The sequence below is a fragment of the Ammodytes marinus genome (assembly GCF_949987685.1).
Source record: "Ammodytes marinus genome assembly, chromosome: 13".
In the NCBI taxonomy this organism is placed as follows: Eukaryota; Metazoa; Chordata; class Actinopteri; order Uranoscopiformes; family Ammodytidae; genus Ammodytes; species Ammodytes marinus.
In genome coordinates, this window is record NC_137217.1 from 11,668,762 (window position 1) to 11,691,574 (window position 22,813).

Sequence of the window (22,813 nt, forward strand, 5' to 3'; positions counted from 1 at the left end):
ACCTGGCAGAGAATGTGCCTTTAGCTTTTTTCCAGGAAATTCAATAATTCAGCATCTTCATCGGGAATCAATTAATCCCTCCAAAGAAGCTGGCTTCAAAACTGCACACTCCGTCCATCTTTCACTCCACGCAGCCAAAAACAAAGCAGCACTGTGATGGACAAGACTGATGGATGGGCATTCTGGCCTTTTTGACGTGAGCAGCAGGGATTATTCAGTTTTGGCCAGTACGCTAATTTGGGTTCTAGACAAATTTGTGTAACACAAAATGAGAGAGGGGGACTTAATTAAGGTAGTTTAATTTAAAGTATATGTATTGGTTCCTCACATATTAGAAAATATGCCATTTGAACTAGTTTACCTTACATTACAATTGTATTTTTTATGTGGCAGTTTTTTGGTTGCATATCTCTACTGTCATCATTACAAGAAGCCAAAAAAGGCTTAATGTACGCGTCCACGTCCGAACAGAGGTGAGATTGTATGACATCATGAGGTTATAGTTAGTTAGTTACGATAATTTAAGAATTTATCGATGCAAATAACCCAAAAAAGGTCCTCATATGGTACTAAAACCCCCTTTGAGAAAAAGTCAGAAACCCCTTAAGTCGAGTCATGGGCGTCCACTGCAGTACCTGAAGTGTTATCACTGGGGTCCTCAGGGTCAGGTGTGTTGCTACGGAGACTGGACATGTCGCCTCGCCTTCGTTGTCTATGTCTCCGTCTGTACTGGAACTCTGCATATTCCTTTAATGACAAAAACAACTTTAAAAACAAGCTTTCAGAACAGAAGAAAGTTTCAGTGTTGCTGATCAGAGATTACAGTAGCACTTTTTCCTTCCCGATTCATTTGCAAGTTTTTTTTTTTTATAAACATTTAATAGTTGAATTTGATAGTAGCAGTAATGAAGCAGTTTGCTTTAAGAGTATTCTGTTCTGGGAAAGATCAGCACCTAGAGACTGAATCTGAAATTTGAACTCTTTCATCTGCAGGCCAAGCCTTGGGTTATTAGGCTGCAGTCTAGACTGCATCCAAGCAGAGCACACACTCCCTGGAAGGAAATTGGTAATGCAAAAAAACATGAGGAATGAGGTTCGGAGTTTCGAAAATACTATGCGCACCTATGCCAAACTAATCTCAAAAGTGTTCGAAATAAATAATAAAACGTGAAAGGGATGTTATAAAAAAGTGAAGAAACTAAAACATTGATGTACTGGCCAGTTTTAAAACACTAGTCAAATTAATGCAAAAGACACATTTTATCCAGGTTCAGTAAAGTGTATGACATTATGCAAAACACATGTGAAATTACAAAAAAAAACAATATATTATAGCAGTTGTGTAGTATGTGTGTGTGTATATATATAGTATATAAATTGTATATGTATCCTAATTGTAGGACAAATACAGTCAAGTGCGAAAGTTTGTGAACCCCTTGAGCCTTTTGGAATTTTATTTATTTTAACCATTATTAATTCATTTTTATCAATACCAGTATTTTTTATATGAAATAACAGATGTTTGTTTATCAATTCAACATTTTTATTTTCCAGAAATCAATTGTTAAAACAGATAAAACAAATTATTTGACGAATGTTGTATGTGCAAAAGTTAGTGAACCCTGAGCTGCATTGCTTAAATCGAGCAAGGTAAACACAATCAGGTTGGCCAAATTGGTTGATGAAATAGACCAATGTAATGAGAGATCTTTAGGAAAGAAATTGGGCGGCACTAGATAAAACAGAGATAAAACCAGGTCAGTTTAGGCTCACCAAAGTGAACCCATACAGGTCAGACATGCTAAAAGGGAAACAAATCTCAGAGGATCTCAGGAATAGAGTTTTGATGTTACACATTTGTCTGGGGACAGTTATAAATTCATAAAAAAAAATTTGAGCTCAATCGGTCCACCGTGAGGCAAATCATCTACAAATGGAGAGCTTTAAGAGTGACTTAACATCTGCCTAGAAGTGGACTTCCTTCAAAAATATCCTCAAGCGCCACAAGAAAAGGGATTTTTCAGGTAAAAGCCAACCCAAACATTACACCTGGAGATTTGCAGACAATTTGAAACCACCATTATTCACTTGGGAGAAGGTTCTCTAGGTGGTAGGCAGAATTGCGTTTTTGCCCAAACATGGCGGTTTTGGTTATGACCAAACAGTTCAATTTTTGACTAATCTGTCCACAGAATAAGACTTCAGGTATCTCCAGGTGCTCTCTGGCAAAGTTGTGACAAGCAGTTTTGTTCTTTTTTGAGAGCAGAGGCTTCTTCAGCAACCATCCCATGAAAGCCATGTTGACTGAGTTTTCTTCTTATTGTGGAACCATGCACATCTGTCCCAGATGCTGCAAGAGAGGTCTGCAAATCACCAGATGTAATGTTTGGGTTGGCTTTTAACTGAAAAATCACTTATCTTGTGGCGCTTGTGGATATTTTTGAAGGAAGTCCACTTCTAGGCAGATGTTCAGTCACTCTTAAAGCTCTTCATTTGTAGATGATTTGCCTCACGGTGGACCGATGGAGCTCAAACTTTTTTTTAAATAATTTATAGCTGTCCCCAGACAAATGTGCAGCATCACAACTCTATTCCTGAGATCCTCTGAGATTGTTTCCCCTTTTAGCATGTCTGACCTGTATGGGTTCACTTTGGTGAGCCTAAACTGACCTGGTTTTATCTCTGTTGTATCTAGTGCCGCCCAATTTCTTCCCTAAAGATCTCTCACTACATTGGTCCATTTCATGACTCAATTTGGCCCATCTGATTGTGTTTACCTGCTCCATTTAAGCAATGCAGCTCAGGGTTCACAAACTTTTGCACATACAACATTCGTCAAATAATTTGTTTTATCTGTTTTAACAATTGATTTCTGGAAAAGAAAAATGTTGAATTGATAAACAAACATCTGTTATTTCATATAAAAAATACTGGTATTGATAAAAATGAATTAATGATGGTTACAATAAATAAAATTCCAAAATGTTCAGGGGGTTCACAAACTTTCGCACTTGACTGTATAGTGTCTACGTGGGCGTGAGGCAGGGGTGGACTGGGACAAAAATTCAGCCCTGGCATTTTTGGCCATGGCAGCCCACCATGATTATTTATACGATATGTGGAGGCAGGGGCGTTGCTCCAAATTCTGGGCCCCTATACAGGAAGTCCTGATGGGCCCTCTGAGAGGCAGTCTTACAATACAAACATGTAAAAGCTATGTTTGTCAATAGTCCAAAACGTATGAGTGACTGGTCACTCTCTGAGCCAGATAACAACACAATGTTTCTATTGATGAATGACCAAATCATTACGCGTACTTGAACACAACCCCTGGTCTAATGACTCTTAATAATCATGCACACACACAGTGTTTCTCACAGGAATTTGGGAGACTGTGTCGTGGACCCTGGACCTTCTAGGGGGGTCCGGGGGAATGCTCCCCCGGAAGATTTTTTTTCAAATGTTAAAGTAAAATTCATCAATCTGGTGCACTTTGAAGAGAAAACTAAGGATAAATCAACTGTTTCCTATGTAAGCTATTTAGTAGGCTATTATTTGCTGGAATAATGTATAGACACAGATGACCAAAAAGCAGAAAGAAGAAATGTACATGTTTAAAAAATCCAGTCAGCTTCGGGAATTTTTTTCCTTTGTTTGTATTTTTTAATGGCCCAATATAGGCCCCTGATCTTCGTAGCCCCGAACAATGTTATTTAAAAAATAACATAAATGTACTGACGAATGAAAGGCCCATGAAATCTTTTTTTTCCCTAAATAACGTTTTTCTGGGCCTTCAAAGATCAGGGGCCTATATTGAGCCAGTAAAAAAAAAAATAAAAAAAAATATATATATATATTTTTTTGGGTGCAGCCCCCCTCTGCCTTGGGCCCCCCAAGCCTGTCCGCAGTCCGACGGCCCTGAACGTAACTGACCATCGTCAGATGCTCATAATTACGGAGTAGAAGTTGAATGCATGATAATACAATTTAATGCAGCCTCTGAATGGGCGGCCCTCTGCTGTGTGTGTGATTGGGCCAGGCCCAGCCTAGAACCAATCATAATGAGTAATGGCCTGGGACAGTTTTATTTAACTTTCAGGTGAAGTTGACAGCCTGCACGCACAATTATATGTCCATGGCACTCCCGAGAGGGAAGGGCCCTCGGCCCGGCCAAGTCACACAGCCGAGGGTCCATAAAAGAAAAAAAAAAAAAAAAAAAAAAAGGATTTTTAATTTTTTTTTTTTTTTTTTTAATAAATGGACCCGGCCCGGCCCAAAATGCCTGCCGGCCCACCGGGACGATGCCCGGTATGCCAGATGGCCAGTCCACCCCTGGCGTGAGGGCTCCTTGTAATAATATAGCAATGCTGATAGCATCAAGAGACTGAGATTCAGAGATAGAGATTAAATAATATGTAGTAGTCAGATAATATAATGCAGCCTAATTAAATTATGAAAGATATCCAATAAAACAACGTTTTATAGAAAGTGTAAACACTAGCATTAAAAAGTCAGGAATCACCTGTTATATTGATGTTTTTCTTACAAAAACACAAACTAGTATCTACACCACATGAATTACATCTGAAGTACATTGGGCCCCAAAAGAAGGATTAAATGATTAAAACTTCCATTTTGGCAAGGTCTCCACAGTGTTGCCCGACAAAGGAGAATACTGTTAAAGCCCTTTTCCCCCTGAATAGCCATTGATTGTTTTCCAGTACAAAAATGTGTAAGTGACTCCCAATCAATATTGAACCACAACAGTGCTTGTAATTATGCTCTCCATTTTTTTTGGAGCCATTTTCCTTTGGGCCCACTGCAGTCTACTTAGTGGTTAGATATATGGTTTTAAACTATAATATTTCAGTTTATGATGTTATTCCGTGTTCCAGTAGTGGTAACCCTAGCCTCACATATGTTGTAAAGGTTTTTAGGTGGAGTCAGTCATTCTGGAGATTGCCTGTTGTCCAAATCACTTTGTCAAAATGTGTGAATATCTCCTCACAATCTTCTACCCGTCCGTACTGTGTGTGTGCGCCGGAAAAAGATCCAGTGATCATACACAGCCGAGGCTCTGTAAACCGGCATATTGCTAGCCTTTTTTTCTCTGTGTACAAGACATGAATTTCTTTTGCAAAACTTTCATAAAAAATAGCATCTATTTGCATAGAGCAGTTTCCTGAACTGTAAAGCATGAAAGACGATACAGAAATGTGGAGTGACTGTACCGAATCAAGCTTTTGTGGCAGGCTATTCCAAAATACTATTCCAGTAGTGTACCTTGTTTTGGCATACACTACAAAGTATTGTTCAATACAATACAGTTTAAGTCATCTTAGTTCATCTTCAAACCATTATGGTATACTATTTTCTACAAAGCAGGAATCAAAGCTCATGGGTTCTGCCCTAACCAGATGGTACGTGTGGTCAACTACTAACTAAATGTAAATTGCAATGCCACTGCCAACAAAGAGTTTGTGAGCTAGCGATACATGCATGGACCCTTTACACTTTGGTACAGAATTTGCCCGTCTACATATATTACCTCGGGAAATAATCAAACAGAATTCTCCATTCAAGCATCTCATACAATTGCAAAAGTTACTGAGTCACATCATCAAAAGCCTGTCCCCCAAACTCTGTCTTTCATGTTTCCACTGCCCTCAAAATAGTCCAATTGATGTGCAGGCATTGTAAGAACTATGAGGCAGACCATCTGTAGCTGTGCATGTGAGGCAGTGTCATCATGCTTTGATTATTACTGTGGTGTTCCCGTTAACTACTGCAGCTGAGAGACAGCCGCTCTTTGTTTTATATTTTTTTATAGAGTGGTTTACAGTATGTTCAGCATCTGATGGCAACTTTTACTGTAAAACTGGTTTATAGATAAGCCTGCTTGTAATAATTTGTTGACGATAGAATATCGCAGGCTTGTTTGTAATTAAAGTCCTGTATTAGAAAATGTAGTAGAGGTGAGATAAGCATCTCATTAGAGTTTTACTTTGACAATTTGTTCTGTTGATCATAAGCCACATCATGCGTCTAGCTTGATGTCTTTCTTTCCTTGTTGCTTGTACAGTATACTAAAGCAGTTTCGAGTGCTAAATTTGGCTTGTAGTAGTAGCAGGAAGTAGTAGTTATAGCAGCAATTTATTTTGGTCCTTATTAATAATTTCCCAATAGGAATAAACATAATGAAGAATAAATAGCAATCAGGCAGTAAATAAAAATATTAAATATTGACATAGAGGAGTAGGCTAACGCTAAAGCTTACTTTACCTGTCCCTTTACTTATCATATTCGTATAAGCAAATGTTTAACTAGGTTTTAGGCTCTACAATAAAAATGTATATAATGACTTCATACACAATAAAAAACAGTTTTATATTTGCTTAATTTATCATTTTTAAATAGTTTTCTAATTTTGAATAAAACATTTAAAAATCTAAGTGAGCTCCTTGTGTCTCGAGACTAGATCAGAACATAGTTATTAAGTAGCATGTTGGTTCATAGTAGTCTTGTATACTAAATGTGTCTGAAGAGTCAATGAGAGTATCGCACAGTGCAGTAGACAGATACATATTCAGGTCTGACAGGGATGATAGTCAGCAAGAGGCACAGACATACAGTAACAGATAACAAAACATAAGCTCCTATTCATTTCCTACATAGACCATCAGAGAGGAATGTTGTCAAAGTGTTGTCTAATTACTTTTCCTCTGTTCAGACTAGCAACCAGTGAGAGAGCAGATAACCTGTGACACCATGTTACAAGGCATATTATTTTATAATCTACACACAACAGATGAGTTGGATCATGTTTTCTCTCATCTTTTCATTTACTTCATGCAATATAATGGAACGTGTAATGATTACAAATTTTGAATTGAAAAAAAAAGAGCAACTCATTTCAGACATCCTTGGCACCCAACTACTCAGTTAGGTGTGCTATAGTGTCAGCTTTCTGCTTTTAGTCCGGAAAATAAAACAAAAATAGCTAAATTAATAAATTTCAGTCCAGATTTGGAAAGAAAAATATTTGTCCAGCAGTAGCAGTTGACTCAGTAAATATTAAGTAAACAATTATTTTTTTACCTGTGCCTTTTTGCATTGTGCTGAGCAGACAGAACATAAGGAATTTCAAAAGTAATTTATCAACCGGGCAGACAAAGACCAATCTTATTAGTCTGTCAATAAGGAGATGTCTGCATTATTCGGTTAATACAATAACCCAGGAGGCTTATGTTTGATGTAATATTTGCATATTTGTGTCATGTTTTAACACTTCAAAAGGACGCAACACAGCCTAAAGAGCGATGGAGATGTTGAGCTCGGTGAATGTGTTCCTGATGAAAAGCCTGTGCGTTTAAAAACTGCAGCAGCGTAGAAACTAAACAATAATCTTAACAGAGTAGTAACTGCGGTGTATTGACTCATGTACCACTGCTGGGTGTGTGCATCAAGCTGTGCAGAAAAAGGAGGCAGGTCAATAATCAAACCATTACGTGCTTGACAGTTTTATGACTGTTAAAGTTAACTACAAACGCCTGTGCTAATGTGTAATGATCGGGAGCAACCTGCTTATGTGTTTGCCAGAGGACTGTGCTTTTAATCATTCCAACTGGGTGCACAGGGGAACCCTGAGCCATCTGGCTTGCTACAGTGTGTTGAATAACATGGTGATCTTTGGGTCATCATGGTTTGTCAGTGCTGTCACACAGCCAAAGTCAAACCAGCAGTATTAAAAAGATTAAGGTATACACACACTGACATTCTAAAAAAACACTTAACTATAATGTAGGGTTGCATGATTCAATTACAAAATAATTATGGCATTGCAATTAATTAAACCTGATTAGGTGTGATATTAACAGAAAAGAGCATACGTTACTGCATCAAATCAAACACTTCTATTCAAAGGAAATTGGACAAATCACAGGTATCAAGAAATGCACTGATTAACCACTTCTCAGCCTTAAACATGAGTCTGATTGCTGTTAAGTGTAATGTAACTGCATTTTCTGTAAAGATTCATCTGTTTATATGGCTGCATGCTGTGGTGGCTCTGTTATTACTGAGTCCAGTTTTATTCATGATGGGATTTAATTTAGTCTTAATTGTTTGTTAAGATTAATGTTTATTTTATAAAATTCTATCCATGTTTGATTCATACTTAGTAACCAAATTATCCATAAACATTAAGGCACTTTAACATATTGAGTAAATATCTTAATATTTTGTGAATTTTATATTATGTTGGTTATTTTAGCAATAACTAGTTACCTCTTGTCTGTTCAGATATGTTAACATAAATGTAAGTTCCCAAATATAAAATATGACTGGAGTCACACGCCGGCATCTGCCAGGCTAAAATGTCAGTACATTTGAACTGAAAAGCCTTCACTGTGCACTAAAGACATCTTGTTCCATTACCTCAGGTGATGCGAAGCCTAAATACTCCCAGTCCCATGTTCCGCCAGCAAAACTGCAAGTGAAGAAGAGATAGAGAGATTTTGTCACTGTAAAGAATGCTATTTATTTCTGAAACTGGATAGCCAATATGTCACTTTAGATCATTTCACAGTTACTTATATACACTCACCGGCCACTTTATTAGGTACACCAGTTCATTTTCTTGTTAACACATATAACAAATCAGCCAATCACATGGCATAAACTCAATGCATTTAGAAGTGTAGACCTGGACAGGACAACTTGCTGAAGTTAAAACCAAGCATCAGAATGGGCAAGAAGGGGGTTTTAAGTGACTTTGAACATGGCAATGTTGAGGGTGCCAGAAGGGCTGGTCTGCGTATTTCAGAAACTGCTGATCTACTGGGATTTTCACTCTAAACCATCTCTAGGGTTTACAGAGAATGGCCTGGAAAAGAAAAAATACCCAGTGAGCGGCATTTGTGTGGACTTAAAATGCCTTGTTGATGTCAGAGGTTAGTGGAGGATGGGCATACTGGTTCAAGATTATAGAAAGGCAACAGTAACTCAAATAACCACCCGTTACAACCAGGGTATGCAGAATACCATCTCTGAACGCAAAACATGTCCAACTTTGAAGCAGATGGGCTACAGCAGCAGAAGACCCCACCGGGTGCCACTCCTGTCAGCTAAAAACAGGAAACTGAGGCTACAATTCTCACAGGGTCACCAATATTGGATAATAAAAGATTGGAAAAATCACGCCTGGTTTGATGAGTCTCCATTTCAGTTGCGACATTCAGATGGCAGGTTCAGAATTTGGCGTAAACAACATGAAAGTATGGATTCATCCTGCCATGCACCATCAACCATGCCATGTTCAAAGTCACTTAAACCCCCTTTCTACCCCATTTTGATGCTTGCTTTGACTTCAGCACGTAGTCTTGACCACGTCTACATGCCTAAATGCATTGATTTTCTGCCATGTGATTGGAAGATTAGCTTTTTGTTTTTAGAAGCCATTGAACAGGTGTACCTAATAAAGTGGCCGGTGAGTGTATATCGTAACACTGTTTTTGAAGATTGCATCAACATATTGAGTAAGCTGGATGTGTGTAAGGTACCTGCGCCTGGGGGCCTCAGGAGAGTCATTGGGGGCCACTCCCCTGGCGACTGAAGCCAGGAACTCCTGCCTCTTCTGCTGGACCAAACACGCTGCACGGATGATCTTATGGCGTGGCGTCCGTAGATAAGGCCTGTTAACCTTTTGTGCTAGGTCCTCAGTCACCATCTCCAAGTCCGTCTGAGGACAGAAAAAGAGCTGGCTGGGAAAAGTTCTCTTGGAAAAAAACTCTTCCCAAACTGTGATGCTCAAGGACAGAGTGACTTTAGAAGTTGTCTAACAAGTGAACCTCTTTTAGGGCTACTGTCAATGTATTCACTACAAAATGTATATTCATTTTAGGGCTCTTTCACGCCTGCCGTGTTTGGTTCATTTGTAACGGACAAGGGTTTGTTTCCACATTTGCTGTGGTACGTTTGTACAGGTGAGAACACAGCACCATAACAAGCGTACCAAGATATTGTTGAAGAGGTGGTTTTTGTACGCTTTCAAACAAACTCTGGTGCGGCCCTTTTGGAATGAGAACGGCGGACTGAATCCGATCCAACTGCAGAAAGCACTGCATAACAAGCTCCCATTATGCATTATGTCTGTAGTTATCCCACATGGAGGTTCTGACCAATTGTAGATGGTTGTTCTGTTATTGCTCCCATCCCAAACACATCTGACCAATGAGTCAAAAGAATGTTCTCACATGGCTTATGCCGCTGCATTTTGGTTCACATCACCAACTGATTCGTACCAGAGGAAATTATAGGTGTGATATAGATAACTGGGGAAAAAAGCCCCGTAAATTGTCTATCCATCTATCATACTTTCTATAACACGGAAGCTCTAACTAAAAGCTGAGATGTGCAGGTATAACTGGGACAGACTGCAAAGATCATGAAGACGAAAGTTTTAGTCCCACATCTCTAATGGCCAATAGAAGACCGGCTGCTGTGAACATTGGCATTTATTCTCAATAGGAATAGACTGAAACCTGCATGAGCTCGTAGATCTCCCTCTTTGTGCTTCTGGGCTCCAAAAAGAACCCGTAAGGATAAGAGCACTTGAGGATGCGACGGGTCTTTAGTAGTTCTAGGACCGCATCTTCAATGAATGTAGTGTCAGGTGGGCCTCCTTCCCCTTGGGTAGAAAAGGAGAGTGAGTTAGATAACACAAAAGAGTGTCTGCTTTACTTTTGAAGACTACATCTCTTATTCCAGGCAAAATTACCTCTACATCAAAGCAGAGTAGTCAAAAATTTTGAAACAAAGCACATGAAAGAGCAACTTTATTTGACTAAATTGCAGCGACTGTTCATCTACAATAAGGGCGGGGCAGGGCTTGGGATAGGGCCGGCCTTTGAAGAACTCTATTAAAAATCACTAACAGCTTGTGAGGGTAAAACCAGTTTTGGATACAGGAAAAAGCATATCCAGAATTGCATCTGCATCAGAAAACACAATGACAGTGGATAATTGAAATTGTCATTTTTGGAGATGTCTTGTGCAGGATGAATTCTGCATATTTTTTTTAATGAGCAGGACTCATAAACACTCAGTTAGGAACATTTCCATTCCTCTGTCTGCTAGATACCAGACATATGTAAACAACACCACTGTAATCAGAATCAACTGAAATCTGAGTGTTGTTCTGTCAGAACAAAACTTAGCTATGTTGAACCGGTTGTAATTGCCTGAACAGATGGGGGGTTGCAGAACTGTAGACAAAGCTTATTAGCAAAGCAGTGCTTTCTGGTAAACCAGGTGTGCCTGCTGAAATGATAACCATACCCACTGTTGTAAATACATATTATAAAACGTTAGTCTTTTTCTCCCTCCTGCCTGTTTCCAAACCACTAGATAAAGATGTGTCTAACTGTAAGATTGACACCGTTATGGCAGACTGCAGACTCACTTCCACTCAAGGCTCGACTGAGCTGCTCCATCTTGTCTTTGGCTGTTTTTAACAGGCGCTGCTCCAGCTATTTGGAGGAAGACAGAAGCTATATTAGGTTGTATTGTTGAGTAAAATAGTCCTGAGAGTACTGTCTGACCAAACAATGAGTTGAATCCCAGAATATAAGGCTTACAAAATAAATGAACTAAGGTGAGAACAGATATTTTTTTAAATCAAAGCATTGCTACCACAATCACAGAAATCACAGAAATGTGTCTCTAAACAATACAACTCCTTTTTTTTACGATATGTTAAAGTATATTGTATTTGAGAGAATGCCCACCTATGAGACCATGTTACAGTTTTAAAATAGATGACAGGCACTCCCTGCTAACAACCACTTCACGACTGTTTGTACACTATGCAAAGTAGACATCAGTGAAGGCGAAGCCAGGCTTGTTTACCTGGAAGCTGTGCTCATGGTTCTTGAAGCGTGTGTAGTAGTGCATAAAACGGTCCAGTTCCTGAAAGCTCTTGTGCTTATTCTCTGCCTGCAAAAGCGTGATGAGATGGCAGTCACAGTCAATAAAATACTGAGCATGTTGTTCCCCCTCACAGAGAAAAGTTGATGTAATCGGGTGGAGGGCATTCAAAGTAATTGAGTAGTGGTGCCACAGCTGGAATCCCTACTTGTGATTGGGAGGAATGCTATCGAGGAGAAAGAATTTCATTTCACCTGTGATGAAGGTAGGCGGAAATGTTTATGGATGACTCCATGGTTGAGTGTTTAGACAAAGCGTGTTGTGTGTGTGTGTATTTAGCTACACATGTATCTTTTTTTCTCGACAAAAGATCCCTTGGACTAGCGGTTCAATGAGTTGCATATTTTGGTGGTTTATAACACGTTCCTGTATGTTTGTGCAACTTCAAACGTGTAAGGGAAGAATGAGAGTAATGAAAGCGAGTGTCAGTTGGGCTGATTGACAACCCTATAGTCTGTAGACAGCTTAGGAGAAGATCGCCTTTGCTAATGCACCTGCCAGTTTTAAGTCTTTGTTTGTTGGTTGGTGGGGGAAAACATATTTAAATTGTATAAGAGTCCTAAACAGTCTGATGTGATTAGCAAAGTCTGTTTACAGGTCTTTAGGATTACTTTTGCATCATTTTAAAATAATTGTATAAATCTTGTTGAGGCTCTGGAGTGAGCCGTGTCAATAAAAGTGTCAAAAAATCAGTTAATGTAGGCACTAATGGTTCAGCTGCATGGATGTTGTTCCTGCTTTGTCCATTGTGAGTCCCACAATGTCTTAGGAGTGCAATGCTAAATCCATCTTAACTTTTTGCTTTTTTTAAGTATAATAATAAACAGCCCAAGCTCTGTTCCCTGCAGTGCTTCTACTGTATTTCAGTAGTACCTTCACACACCATAACAGAGGGCTCCCCCAGTAACAGCTGCTTAGTCAGATTTTGGAAAGGGGACAGTTAACTGGGACAAAACACATGAATGGTGCATTAATCATCATTAGCTGTGTCCAACACTACTGTGTGTGTGTGTGTGTATACCTCTTCAGTCATCTCCTTTGACTGCTCCTCCACCTGCTGGATGACCTCGTAGCGTGTGCAGCGATAGTAGCCTCCTGTTGACGAGCTGTGCTTTTTCCACTCCTCCAGACAGATCCAGCAGAAGTCATACTTACACTAAAAGGAGAGAATGGAAATATTTGACTTGCTCTGGTCAACTATCAAATCAAAAACTTGGGAGCAAAATACTAATGCTAGTCCCCCTATACTACAATAATGTATTACAATACATTTAAATAAATAAAAAAACACCTTTTCTTATTTCCATCAGAGAAAATTAGTAATTGTGCAATGATAAGAGGAATGATAGCCAGCATCATTACTAATTACTACTGACAAGCAAAAAAATGTTTTAAAACATTAAGCTCTTACAATCATAACTAATACATATGTAAGGGTTAAGAATACACTTAGATTTAAATGTTTTAGTCTATAAACCTTCTCTTCGTCATCTCCATTGTTGTCTTTTTCCATCTATTTTTGTTGTATTTTTCTGTTGTTTGAACTTAACAGTGAATCCTTGTTGCCTGCTACCACTAGAAGGCACTCAGAGAACATTTGAGATCAGAAAGCCCCATTGGGTATTGTAGAACAACAAAACACTACACCTCACTCCAATTTTCAGCCTATCTGGGTCTAAGTGATTTCTGTCCCCATGCCTGCCTCCAAAGTACTTCTGTGGGTGACAAGTTAGCCAGAGAGCAACACAAAACCCTAAAGGCCCAAGACCTCTGTTGTCCTGAAAACACCATGCTTACATGAAACTGCAGAAAAATCGATACAAATGAAAGAGTGGGAGGCGGATGAATGAGAGGACCGAGACACAAAAAGACAGCGTGTGAAATGGAGAGACTTAAGATTTAAAAAGAAAAAAAAGGGTAAAGCTAGACCGGAGGGAAAGAAACGGCAGTGAAAGACAAAGATGTTCCTTGGCAACACTGGGTCCCCGTGTTTCCAAGCAACAGCTTGGTAAAGCCATTTCTTAGCAGGTAATAACAGGTCAAGAGGCTGAGCCCTCTGTTGCCTCTTAGCTTGTGAAAGCTGCTCCATTCCTCCCAAACTAATCTCCATCTCTAGTCAGGCTCTTTAACCAGGAGGCAGACTGTCACACAGGCAAAAGGAGCAAGGTTCTGGGACTGCACTGTGCTCCTTTTATGGCCTGCCCTCCAGCCACAACGGTAGTTAACAGGAACACTGTCGTCAGGTAAAAGGTCTATGGGATTATCAGTTTCATACTCTCCTTCCATCACTGCACATCTATTGGATATTTTTGTATCTAAAACCTCCCTTTATTATTCTCAACTGTCAATCTCAGTGAGACATGACTATATACAATCAATTAAAGTCCAATGTATTGTTTGAGAGCATGACAGTATACTATGCCGCCCATTGTTATAAAATATTTTATAATGATAGAAAAACTTGGCTAATAGTTGCTTGAACAGTTTCACCTTCACAATAACATCAAACGCCACACTGCTTCAGTTACCTTTACCAAGTGCTTCTTACTTGCTGAATTCCAGAGAATATTGTTATTAGGAACTGAAAACAACAACTGTTTAATAGTCAATTATTTATTTATAAATATCAGAAGACTGACAGACTGTTAAAAATACAACACCCTGCCACTGAAAAACATTGTGTGTAATGAGCAAAGAATAACTGCACAGCAAACCTATCAAAAGTGTTGTGAGGTATTTGATAGTTATACAAGGCAAATCATTACAAGAATCCAAAATGGAGCCACAAAACAACATGTGAACAACAGGAAGATAGTTCATTTGAACTGTTTTAGATTTTCTGTGTTTCCTAACAGCTTGTGAACTTTAAAGATAGCAGCTTTTCTAAGTTAGAAATACCAGCGGCAAGCTTCCAAAATGCGCTCTGTTGCTGAGCCTTCAACCTCCCTTCCCTTTAAACCAGTTTCCCTAGGGATGCTCCCACTCTAACCTCTGTAAAAGCCATGGGAAACCTTAATTAGGATTCCTCTGAGGGCATTTTGATGGCAAGGCACCAACTTAAAACCACTATGCCCAAATCAAGTCCCACCTGTGGGATGGTATGTCTTCTCCACAACACTTTTCAGACTAAAGGTCCATTAGAAGCTCCTATATGCTGGAGAGTATGCACTTTTTATATCCTGGCATCATCGTGCACAGAACTTTAGATGACAACTTTCCAGAGAGTTTAGAAGATATCTTGGGTGTAAACTTGACTGAATAATATAAAAATTATTCTGGCGCCAACATAAAATGTACTCACATAAGAAAGAAATAGTAGCACTTCACAGCCCTGCACTCTCTGCACCCACAGAAATTGGTATCAAGGCATCAAAATATCCCAAAAAAAATGCTCTGTGTTGCAATTGAGGTCATTAAGCATAATGCACCTCAGTTATTTTTGTGTGATTTCAAAAAGTGTTATTTTTTACTTTTAATAATTTAGCTGTAATTCAGCCCAAATGTTATCTAATTAAAATGTTGACACACAATTGTTTGAGTTTAATTTTAGTCAGGTGTAAACTGTGTTCAATACAAGTGTCATTTTTCATTTAGAAATGTTCCCTTCCACAGAAAAACAACCTACTCATTAATAACTGAAAACGTACAGGCCAGAATAGGCTCTGAGATGAAGAACTCCAATTACACGCTGTATGTGAAACCTCCCAGCCCGACTTACCTTGGCACACTGCATGTGGTTGCAGCCCTCGTTTTTCTGAATCGGGGACTTGCAATTGGCGCAGGCTTTTGAGTTAGAGAGCAACCACAAGCAGTTGGCTGCATCCTCATAAGCTATGCTCACGCCGGCCACTTGAATAGGAGGAGGGGGAGGCAAACAGAACAAATAAAGGCATAATGAGACACAATGAGAATGGCTATTACCAAAGCACCCAAAACAGACAACTGCAATGAGTGGGAAATAGTCCTGCCTGACTAATGTGTATTGCTTATATATTTTGCTAACATCTCCCAGGATGCTCATACCCCAACCTCCCACCCCCTCACACACACACACACACACACTACATACAAATAAACAAAATAATTGGCTATTATCAGGCCCCTCTGATGTGCCGTTTGAAATGCCAGATAAAACTGAATCTGGGGAAATCGAAGGGGAAGACAGTTTCACAACAAAATAATTGCTTTTATCTTGAATGTTACCAAAGGAGTGGCACTTTGAAGCAGCTTGGGCCATCTTAAATCATCTATTAGATTACCCACTGTCCAATTACTGCTACTAAACATTGCATACTTTCAACAAATAGGGTTGTTTTAATCTGTCATTTATCATCAAGATGGCGGATTTTAATTGGCCTAGCACTAAACTGTTTGTAATTACTCTGGTTAAGTTCCAGGCAATTTAGCTCAGAATCAATCACTTCAATGCAACCCAGAAATGTGTGGGAAAGAGGTGGGATTATAGGTCTAAACCAAAACTCTTTGATATATCAATGTACCACCAAGTAGCTAAACGCTTTGAGCTTTGAGACTAAAACAGTTGATGTAAGAATTGATTCAATTAAAATTCAAAGGGCAATTATTCCTGGCAGCCATTCCTCTTTTTTTTTTAAACAGCATGAAATAAGGCAGAATTCCTGTATAGTTGGTGATTTTAGGTCCCAACCCAATATTCAGTCTTTACTCACATTCCTCAGGTCTCATCTCATTGACTTTCTGTAGCCACAACTTCCAGATGTCACAGTCACAGGGCTCATGGGCCTCGCCTTGACACTCCCTGCAATACCCACAGACAGAAAAGTGATGAAAAGCTTTTCTAACTGTCTAGACCGTTCAAAAGGACAGTGTGTGTGACAGGCGTGGCCATATCAAAAGGTCTCCATTGCAACAGTCCTTGTTTTTATAGAAAGTTTGGGAAAGAACTGCCGTGATTGGTCCAAAAAACTTATTGTGTCATAAGAACCACAGCATGGCCCGCCTCATCTACATTAAATGTCTGTAAAGTTTATCAAAATTAAATGGCAACATCTTTAATTTGGATTCATAAATATGCCTAACCCTTTTCAGATGCTCACTATCATGCAATATTTTATATACTTTTTATATTTAATATGAATATGCATAATATATGTCTGTGTGAGTTTTTTTTAGAGGACTTGAGCCTAGCTCAGCATAAAATAATATATACTGTGGGTTCCATCTAGCCACTCATTAAGAAATAATCAAATGAGGGTGGTTTTTTGGGTTCTTCCCATAGAGCTTCAGACCCTCTGTGTGAGAGGCCATTAGATTCTAGGTTGGCTGAGTTAAAATGGCCTTTCTTTTTCTAGTTACTGGACACCCAACTTTCTCAAGAGTGTTGGTGATTTCAAACTATTTCTATTTCTAATCAAAACATGTGGTTTGCTTGACAGTGTTTTGTCTCCCCTACTATACCATTATAGTATATTCAAGTTCAACTTGAAACTAGAATACACATGTTTACATTTTTCATATATAATGTGTGTTTGTGGAGACTGACCAGCAAAAGAGGTGGCCTTTTCCGCAATCTACTGCAGGAGCCCGAAGGAGGGGGAAGCTGAGAGGGTCTGAGTTGGACCTCCCAGGGCCCTGTGTGTTCAGTCTCACTGCCCTCTCACACCCGGCCTCAGGACACCAGCGGATTGCTGAATTGTTTTCCACAAATGCCTGTCAACAGACAACAAAGATTAAAGATTAAGAATTAAGATTAAAACCAATCGGTCGCAGGTTGAACATTTCTGCCAGAAGATATAAGTGAAACTATCGCTTCCTGCTAGGTGTTCATTTACTATTAAGGAGTAGCTAAGGCATCTATATTAGTGACTATACAATCTGAAAGGACTGAATTAAGATGATAAAAACGTGATGACTTCTGTCCCTGACACTGTACACATTTTCCTTTTTCAATCCGGACCATGAGTCAGTGAACTATGACAGGTCCCAAGTAACTCTCTAATTCAATCTTTATTCAAAAATTAAATAAAATAAGACTGAATATGATGACAGTGCTTCAGCAGCTTAACTGAGGAAATGTTCATGTTCACTTTTCAAGTGAAACTAAGGCTGCTGTAAGTGAGAAAAGGTTCTGAAACCAAACTGAAGTGAATGTCATTCTTGGGTGGTTGGTAGTGGGATCTTGCAATTTGGTAATCATATTTAAGTGAAGACCAATTTTGCTTTATTAAGTATTCCGTTCAACTAAATTGAACAGCTTACATTTCAACTCCAAGAATGTCTCTCTACTCTTATCAAGGTTTTCTCCCCTCCCACTGTGTATACAGTCATATGAAAAAGTTTGGGAACCCCTCTCAGCCGGCATTATAATTGACTCTGCTTTCACAAAAAAAAATATAAAAGTGGTATGTCTTTAATTTACCAGGAACAGCTAAGTACTGGGATGTTTTCCAAACAAAGATGTTTTGAAAAGCAGTATTTGGTTGTATGAAATAAAATAAAATGTGAAAAACTGGCTGTGCAAAAATATAGGAACCCTTGTGGTTTTGTTGATTTTAATGCCTGTAACAGCATGTAAAACTGATGACTTTAAACACAAAGTTGGTTGGATTATGTTGTTAAGCCTTGAACCTCATAGAAATGTCTGTTTAATCATGAGAAAATGTATTTTAGGTGCCTAAATGCAAGTTGCACTTCTCTTTGACTCTCTGCTGAAGTGAGACAGAATGGGATCATCAAAACAGCTCCCAAAAGATCTGAAAAACAAAGATTGTTCATTGTCATGGTTTAGGGGAAGGCTGCAAGAAGCTTTCCCAAAGGTTTCAATTGTCAATTTCGACTGTAGGGAACGTTGTCAGGAAATGGAAGGACACAGGCATAGTGGCAGTTAAACCCAGGCATGGCAGACCAAGAAAAAAACAGGAGCGGCATAGGTGGAGGATTGTGAGAATGGTTGCACACAACCCACAGATCACCTCCAAAGACCTGCAAGAACATCTGGCTGCAGATTGTGTATCTGTACATCATTCAACAATTCAGCGCAATTTGCACCAAAACATCTGCTTTTTATAAAGACCAAATAACTTAATTTTTGTCTCATTAGTCCAAAGCATTTTCTTCCAATATGAAGCTGGCTTGTCTAAATGAGCTTTTGCATACTCCATGCAACTGTATTTGTGGCGTGGGCGCAGAAAGGGCTTCCTTCTCATCACCCGGCCATACAGATGTTTTGGTGCAAATTGCACTGAATTGTAGAACCATATACAGATACACAATCTGCAGCCAGATGTTCTTGCAGGTCTTTGGAGGTGATCTTTGGGTTGTGTGCAACCATTCTCACAATCCGCCGCATATGCCGCTCTTGTACTTTTCTTGGTCTGCTAGACCTGGGTTTAACTGCAACTGTGCCTGTGTCCTTCCATTCCCTGACAACGTTCCTTACAGTAGAAATTGACAATTGAAACCTTTGGGAAAGCTTCTTGTAGCCTTCCCCTAAACCATGACAATGAATAATCTTTGTTTTTAAGATCTTTTGGGAGCTGTTTTGATGATCGCATTCTGTCTCACTTCTGCAGAGAGTCAAAGAGAAGTAGAACTTGCATTTAGGCACCTACAATACCTTTTATCCTGATTAAACAGACCTTTATATGAGGTTAAAGGCTTAACAACATAATCCAACCAATTTTGTGTTTAAAGTCCTCAGTTTTACATGCTGTTACAGGCATTAAAATCAGCAAGACCACAAGGGTACCCATATTTTTGCACAGCCAGTTTTTCACATTTTATTTTATTTCATAAAACTAAATACTGCTTTTCAAAAAATCTTTGTTTGGAAAACATCCCAGTACTTAGCTGTTCCTGGTAAATTAAAGACATACCACTTTTATCTTTTTTGTGTGAAAGCAGAGTCAATTATAATGCCGGCTGAGAGGGGTTCCCAAACTTTTTCATATGACTGTATATCTAATGCAGTCTTTACTCTACCTTGAAACTAAAGTGCAGGAGTAATGGGTTTATCTCTCAAGGTGATCATATATGTCAATAGTATGTGTAGAGCGCTCAGGATATCTGTTGCGTGCACAATCTCTTTATTGCATGTGTTTACCTTGATATCGAACAGGAGGTAGCGCTTGTCCATCTCTCTTGACACCACGCTCTCAATGACCTCCACAGGCACTAGCTGGTAGCAGTCGAATCCCGGGCAGAAGATGTTGTGGGCTTCACCCTCTTGGATTTTCAGATTTAAAAACCTGAGGAAGCAAACACAGACAACAACACCAAAGATGAGTGTAATGTAGTAAGGTGCACCCTGAGCCGATCCGAAGAGTCTGCACAATCGGCAGGCCAAAAGCAAAACATGATTTACCCTTCCCAGCATGCTCTGCAGAACTCGTGGCCACAGGACATGTCGACGGGTTCCTCGACGGAGAAGGAAGACATGCAGATTGCACACTGTGACACAAAAGGAAAGGGATACAATATGTTACACAGCCACACTACAAATTGTTTTCCAGTCATTCTAGATAAATATACAGTCATCATTCATTCCTTAAAACATTGTGGTGGTATTTCAAACTGCACTCCAGTACAATTCATAATTATTATACCACCATAATAATGAAAATGTACACGGCAATACGTTTCCTTTCGTGAAATGATCAAACCTTTAGTAAAAACTGACTGGGTCATCTCCTCAAAATGTGGCGATAATTGGCCTTATTTCAATTTGATGGAATGACCAGGCCAGCACAACTATTCTCCGTAATAAGTTGATATGACAGTGTCTGTGTGTTAACTACTACACACAATGGTAGTCATTTAATTTACAAAAAGGGACACTGTGCCAAGATGTTGACCTCTCATTTGTATGTGGCTCATGGATTTCTGTTCTGTCATCAGATGCATTTTCTCATTCCCACAGCAACTTCAGACACAAACAGATACACACACACACACACACACGCCTTGTTACACAGTGAGAGACTGACCCTAACATCAGACATAAAGGAGGCAGTGTACTTCAACAATGTAAGTATTGATTTGTGAAAGAGCAGAATGTGATATAATCAGCTGCAACCTTTAAAGGGGCCCTTGAGTAGACCCAGTCGATTGGCACAATGCACTTCAAGGCAAGCCTTTGCAGAGCTATGACAAAAGAAACTTTCAAACAAACACACCCTATAATTTCTCATAAACTGTAGTAGCGTAATTGTTCAATCCAGACTGTCAGCATTAACCATCATCGATTTACAGTTTAGTTCACATACACAAAACACTGTGGATTGAAAAGTCCCCAAATTGACCAACCAGTATTCCTCCGAAATGATTAGTCCTTCTAACAGCAAACTTCTGAAAGACTTGGAGAAAAAGAGAGTTTTCCCCAAAAGGGAGCGGTGTCATTTAAACCTCCCAGCTGACCAAATAATTTCAGGTGTCAAAAAATTGCTAATGTAAAACTTTGGTAAAACACCTAATGAGACAATATATCTGTTAATTAAGGATCAGCTTTCTATCAATAGTGTACATAAAGTCACACAATGCAGTTACAGGAAATAAGTCAATTTGAATTTGAATTTTTTTGTAAAGTCAACACATATCCTTAGGACCTTGCCCTACTGTGCTCCTGAACTCTTCTGGAACACCCATATTGTCATCAAACACACTTGATACCTTCACTTGCAGCCTTTCATAGTGATATGTTGAACAAAACAAATTGCCAAAAGACCACTCAAATTACCTGCCGTTATTTCTACCTTGACAACCTCTCACAAAGAAGACTGCTGAGGAAAATATCAAGCATGTTTGATAATTAACAAGTAATCCCAAACAAGGTCAGGATTGAGGGAGTGCGATTAAACAGTGGGTGCAGCGACCCTCTCGCAGCACGGGGTCAGTTAGGATCCATAATGACATAGTGCGGATTCTGTAAGCGTGGCTGTGGAAAATGCTCCTTGAATGATGTTGTGATGACACATGTCTAGGACTGATGGGAGTTATCTTTGGGTTGTCTTTCCTAAAAATTACAATATGCTAAAATTTTACTTTGGAGACAGTAACTGATATCAGTTAAGAGAGTAGCTGTATGGGGTACTCGTGCTCCGGTGGCGTAGTGGATAGAGCGTGTACCATATTGGCTGCGCCTTTCGTTGCAGTGGTCGCGGGTTCAAATTTTACTGCAGGTCATCCCCCCTCTCTCTGTCTCCCCATTTCAACTCTGTACTATCTAATAAAGTTTGAAAATGCCAAAAAATAATCTTAAAAAAAAGAGAGTAGCTGTATAGTAAAAAAAATAAATGCAGACAGCAACATTGACAATGTGTATGCAGCTTGGTTTATTGTGGACATTCAGCTGGTATCCGGGGAGCAGAACTCGTTCCCTAGTAGAGGAAGTCCTGCTTGTGTTTATGTTGGTGGGGGAGCCCAGTGACTTGAATAATAATGCTTGGTAGCAATATCATGCTGGGAAATAATATAATGCAACATTATGCAGAAGGACAGGTGTGGCATTGGAAATTTAAAGAATTCCACAAAAGCACTTCAGGAATTGGAGGCACCGTCGGGACAAGAGCTTTAATTCACTGCTCGTAGCAGCTTCTTGGCCAAGAAACCATGCTGCTCCCTGGGGCTACTCGTCCTGGGGTTTCAATTTGTTTGATGGCTCTTCACTAATAAGTACATTTAAACGATAGTCTTGTTGATCTTTTCATCTACTGTATCTGTAACTGCCATTTCAAGTTTTCATAATTTGTTTAACCTTCTATGTATGAAAACTAAAAGGAAGAATGTTAATGTCAAAATCACTATTCGTCAATCAGAATCAGCGAATAACTCCTCACGATCGACTACCTGTCAA

At 39.3% G+C, this 22,813-nt stretch overlaps 1 protein-coding gene across 1 annotated transcript in view; it reads right to left on the reverse strand.

Annotated features, from left to right (window-relative positions):
• The window catches only part of LOC307259584 (ankyrin repeat and IBR domain-containing protein 1-like), a 36,293-nt gene that overhangs the window by 4,010 nt on the left and 9,470 nt on the right, over positions 1-22,813 (reverse strand). The window contains exons 7-18 of the mRNA XM_080039526.1: positions 20,327-20,412; positions 20,066-20,210; positions 17,507-17,673; positions 16,674-16,762; positions 15,704-15,834; positions 13,007-13,141; positions 11,908-11,994; positions 11,462-11,528; positions 10,542-10,687; positions 9,561-9,739; positions 8,437-8,488; positions 636-747 (exon numbers count right to left, since the gene is read on the reverse strand). Of these exons, the coding sequence (XP_079895652.1) occupies positions 636-747; positions 8,437-8,488; positions 9,561-9,739; positions 10,542-10,687; positions 11,462-11,528; positions 11,908-11,994; positions 13,007-13,141; positions 15,704-15,834; positions 16,674-16,762; positions 17,507-17,673; positions 20,066-20,210; positions 20,327-20,412 (1,396 nt within the window). The remainder of the gene's footprint in view (positions 1-635; positions 748-8,436; positions 8,489-9,560; positions 9,740-10,541; positions 10,688-11,461; positions 11,529-11,907; positions 11,995-13,006; positions 13,142-15,703; positions 15,835-16,673; positions 16,763-17,506; positions 17,674-20,065; positions 20,211-20,326; positions 20,413-22,813) is intronic.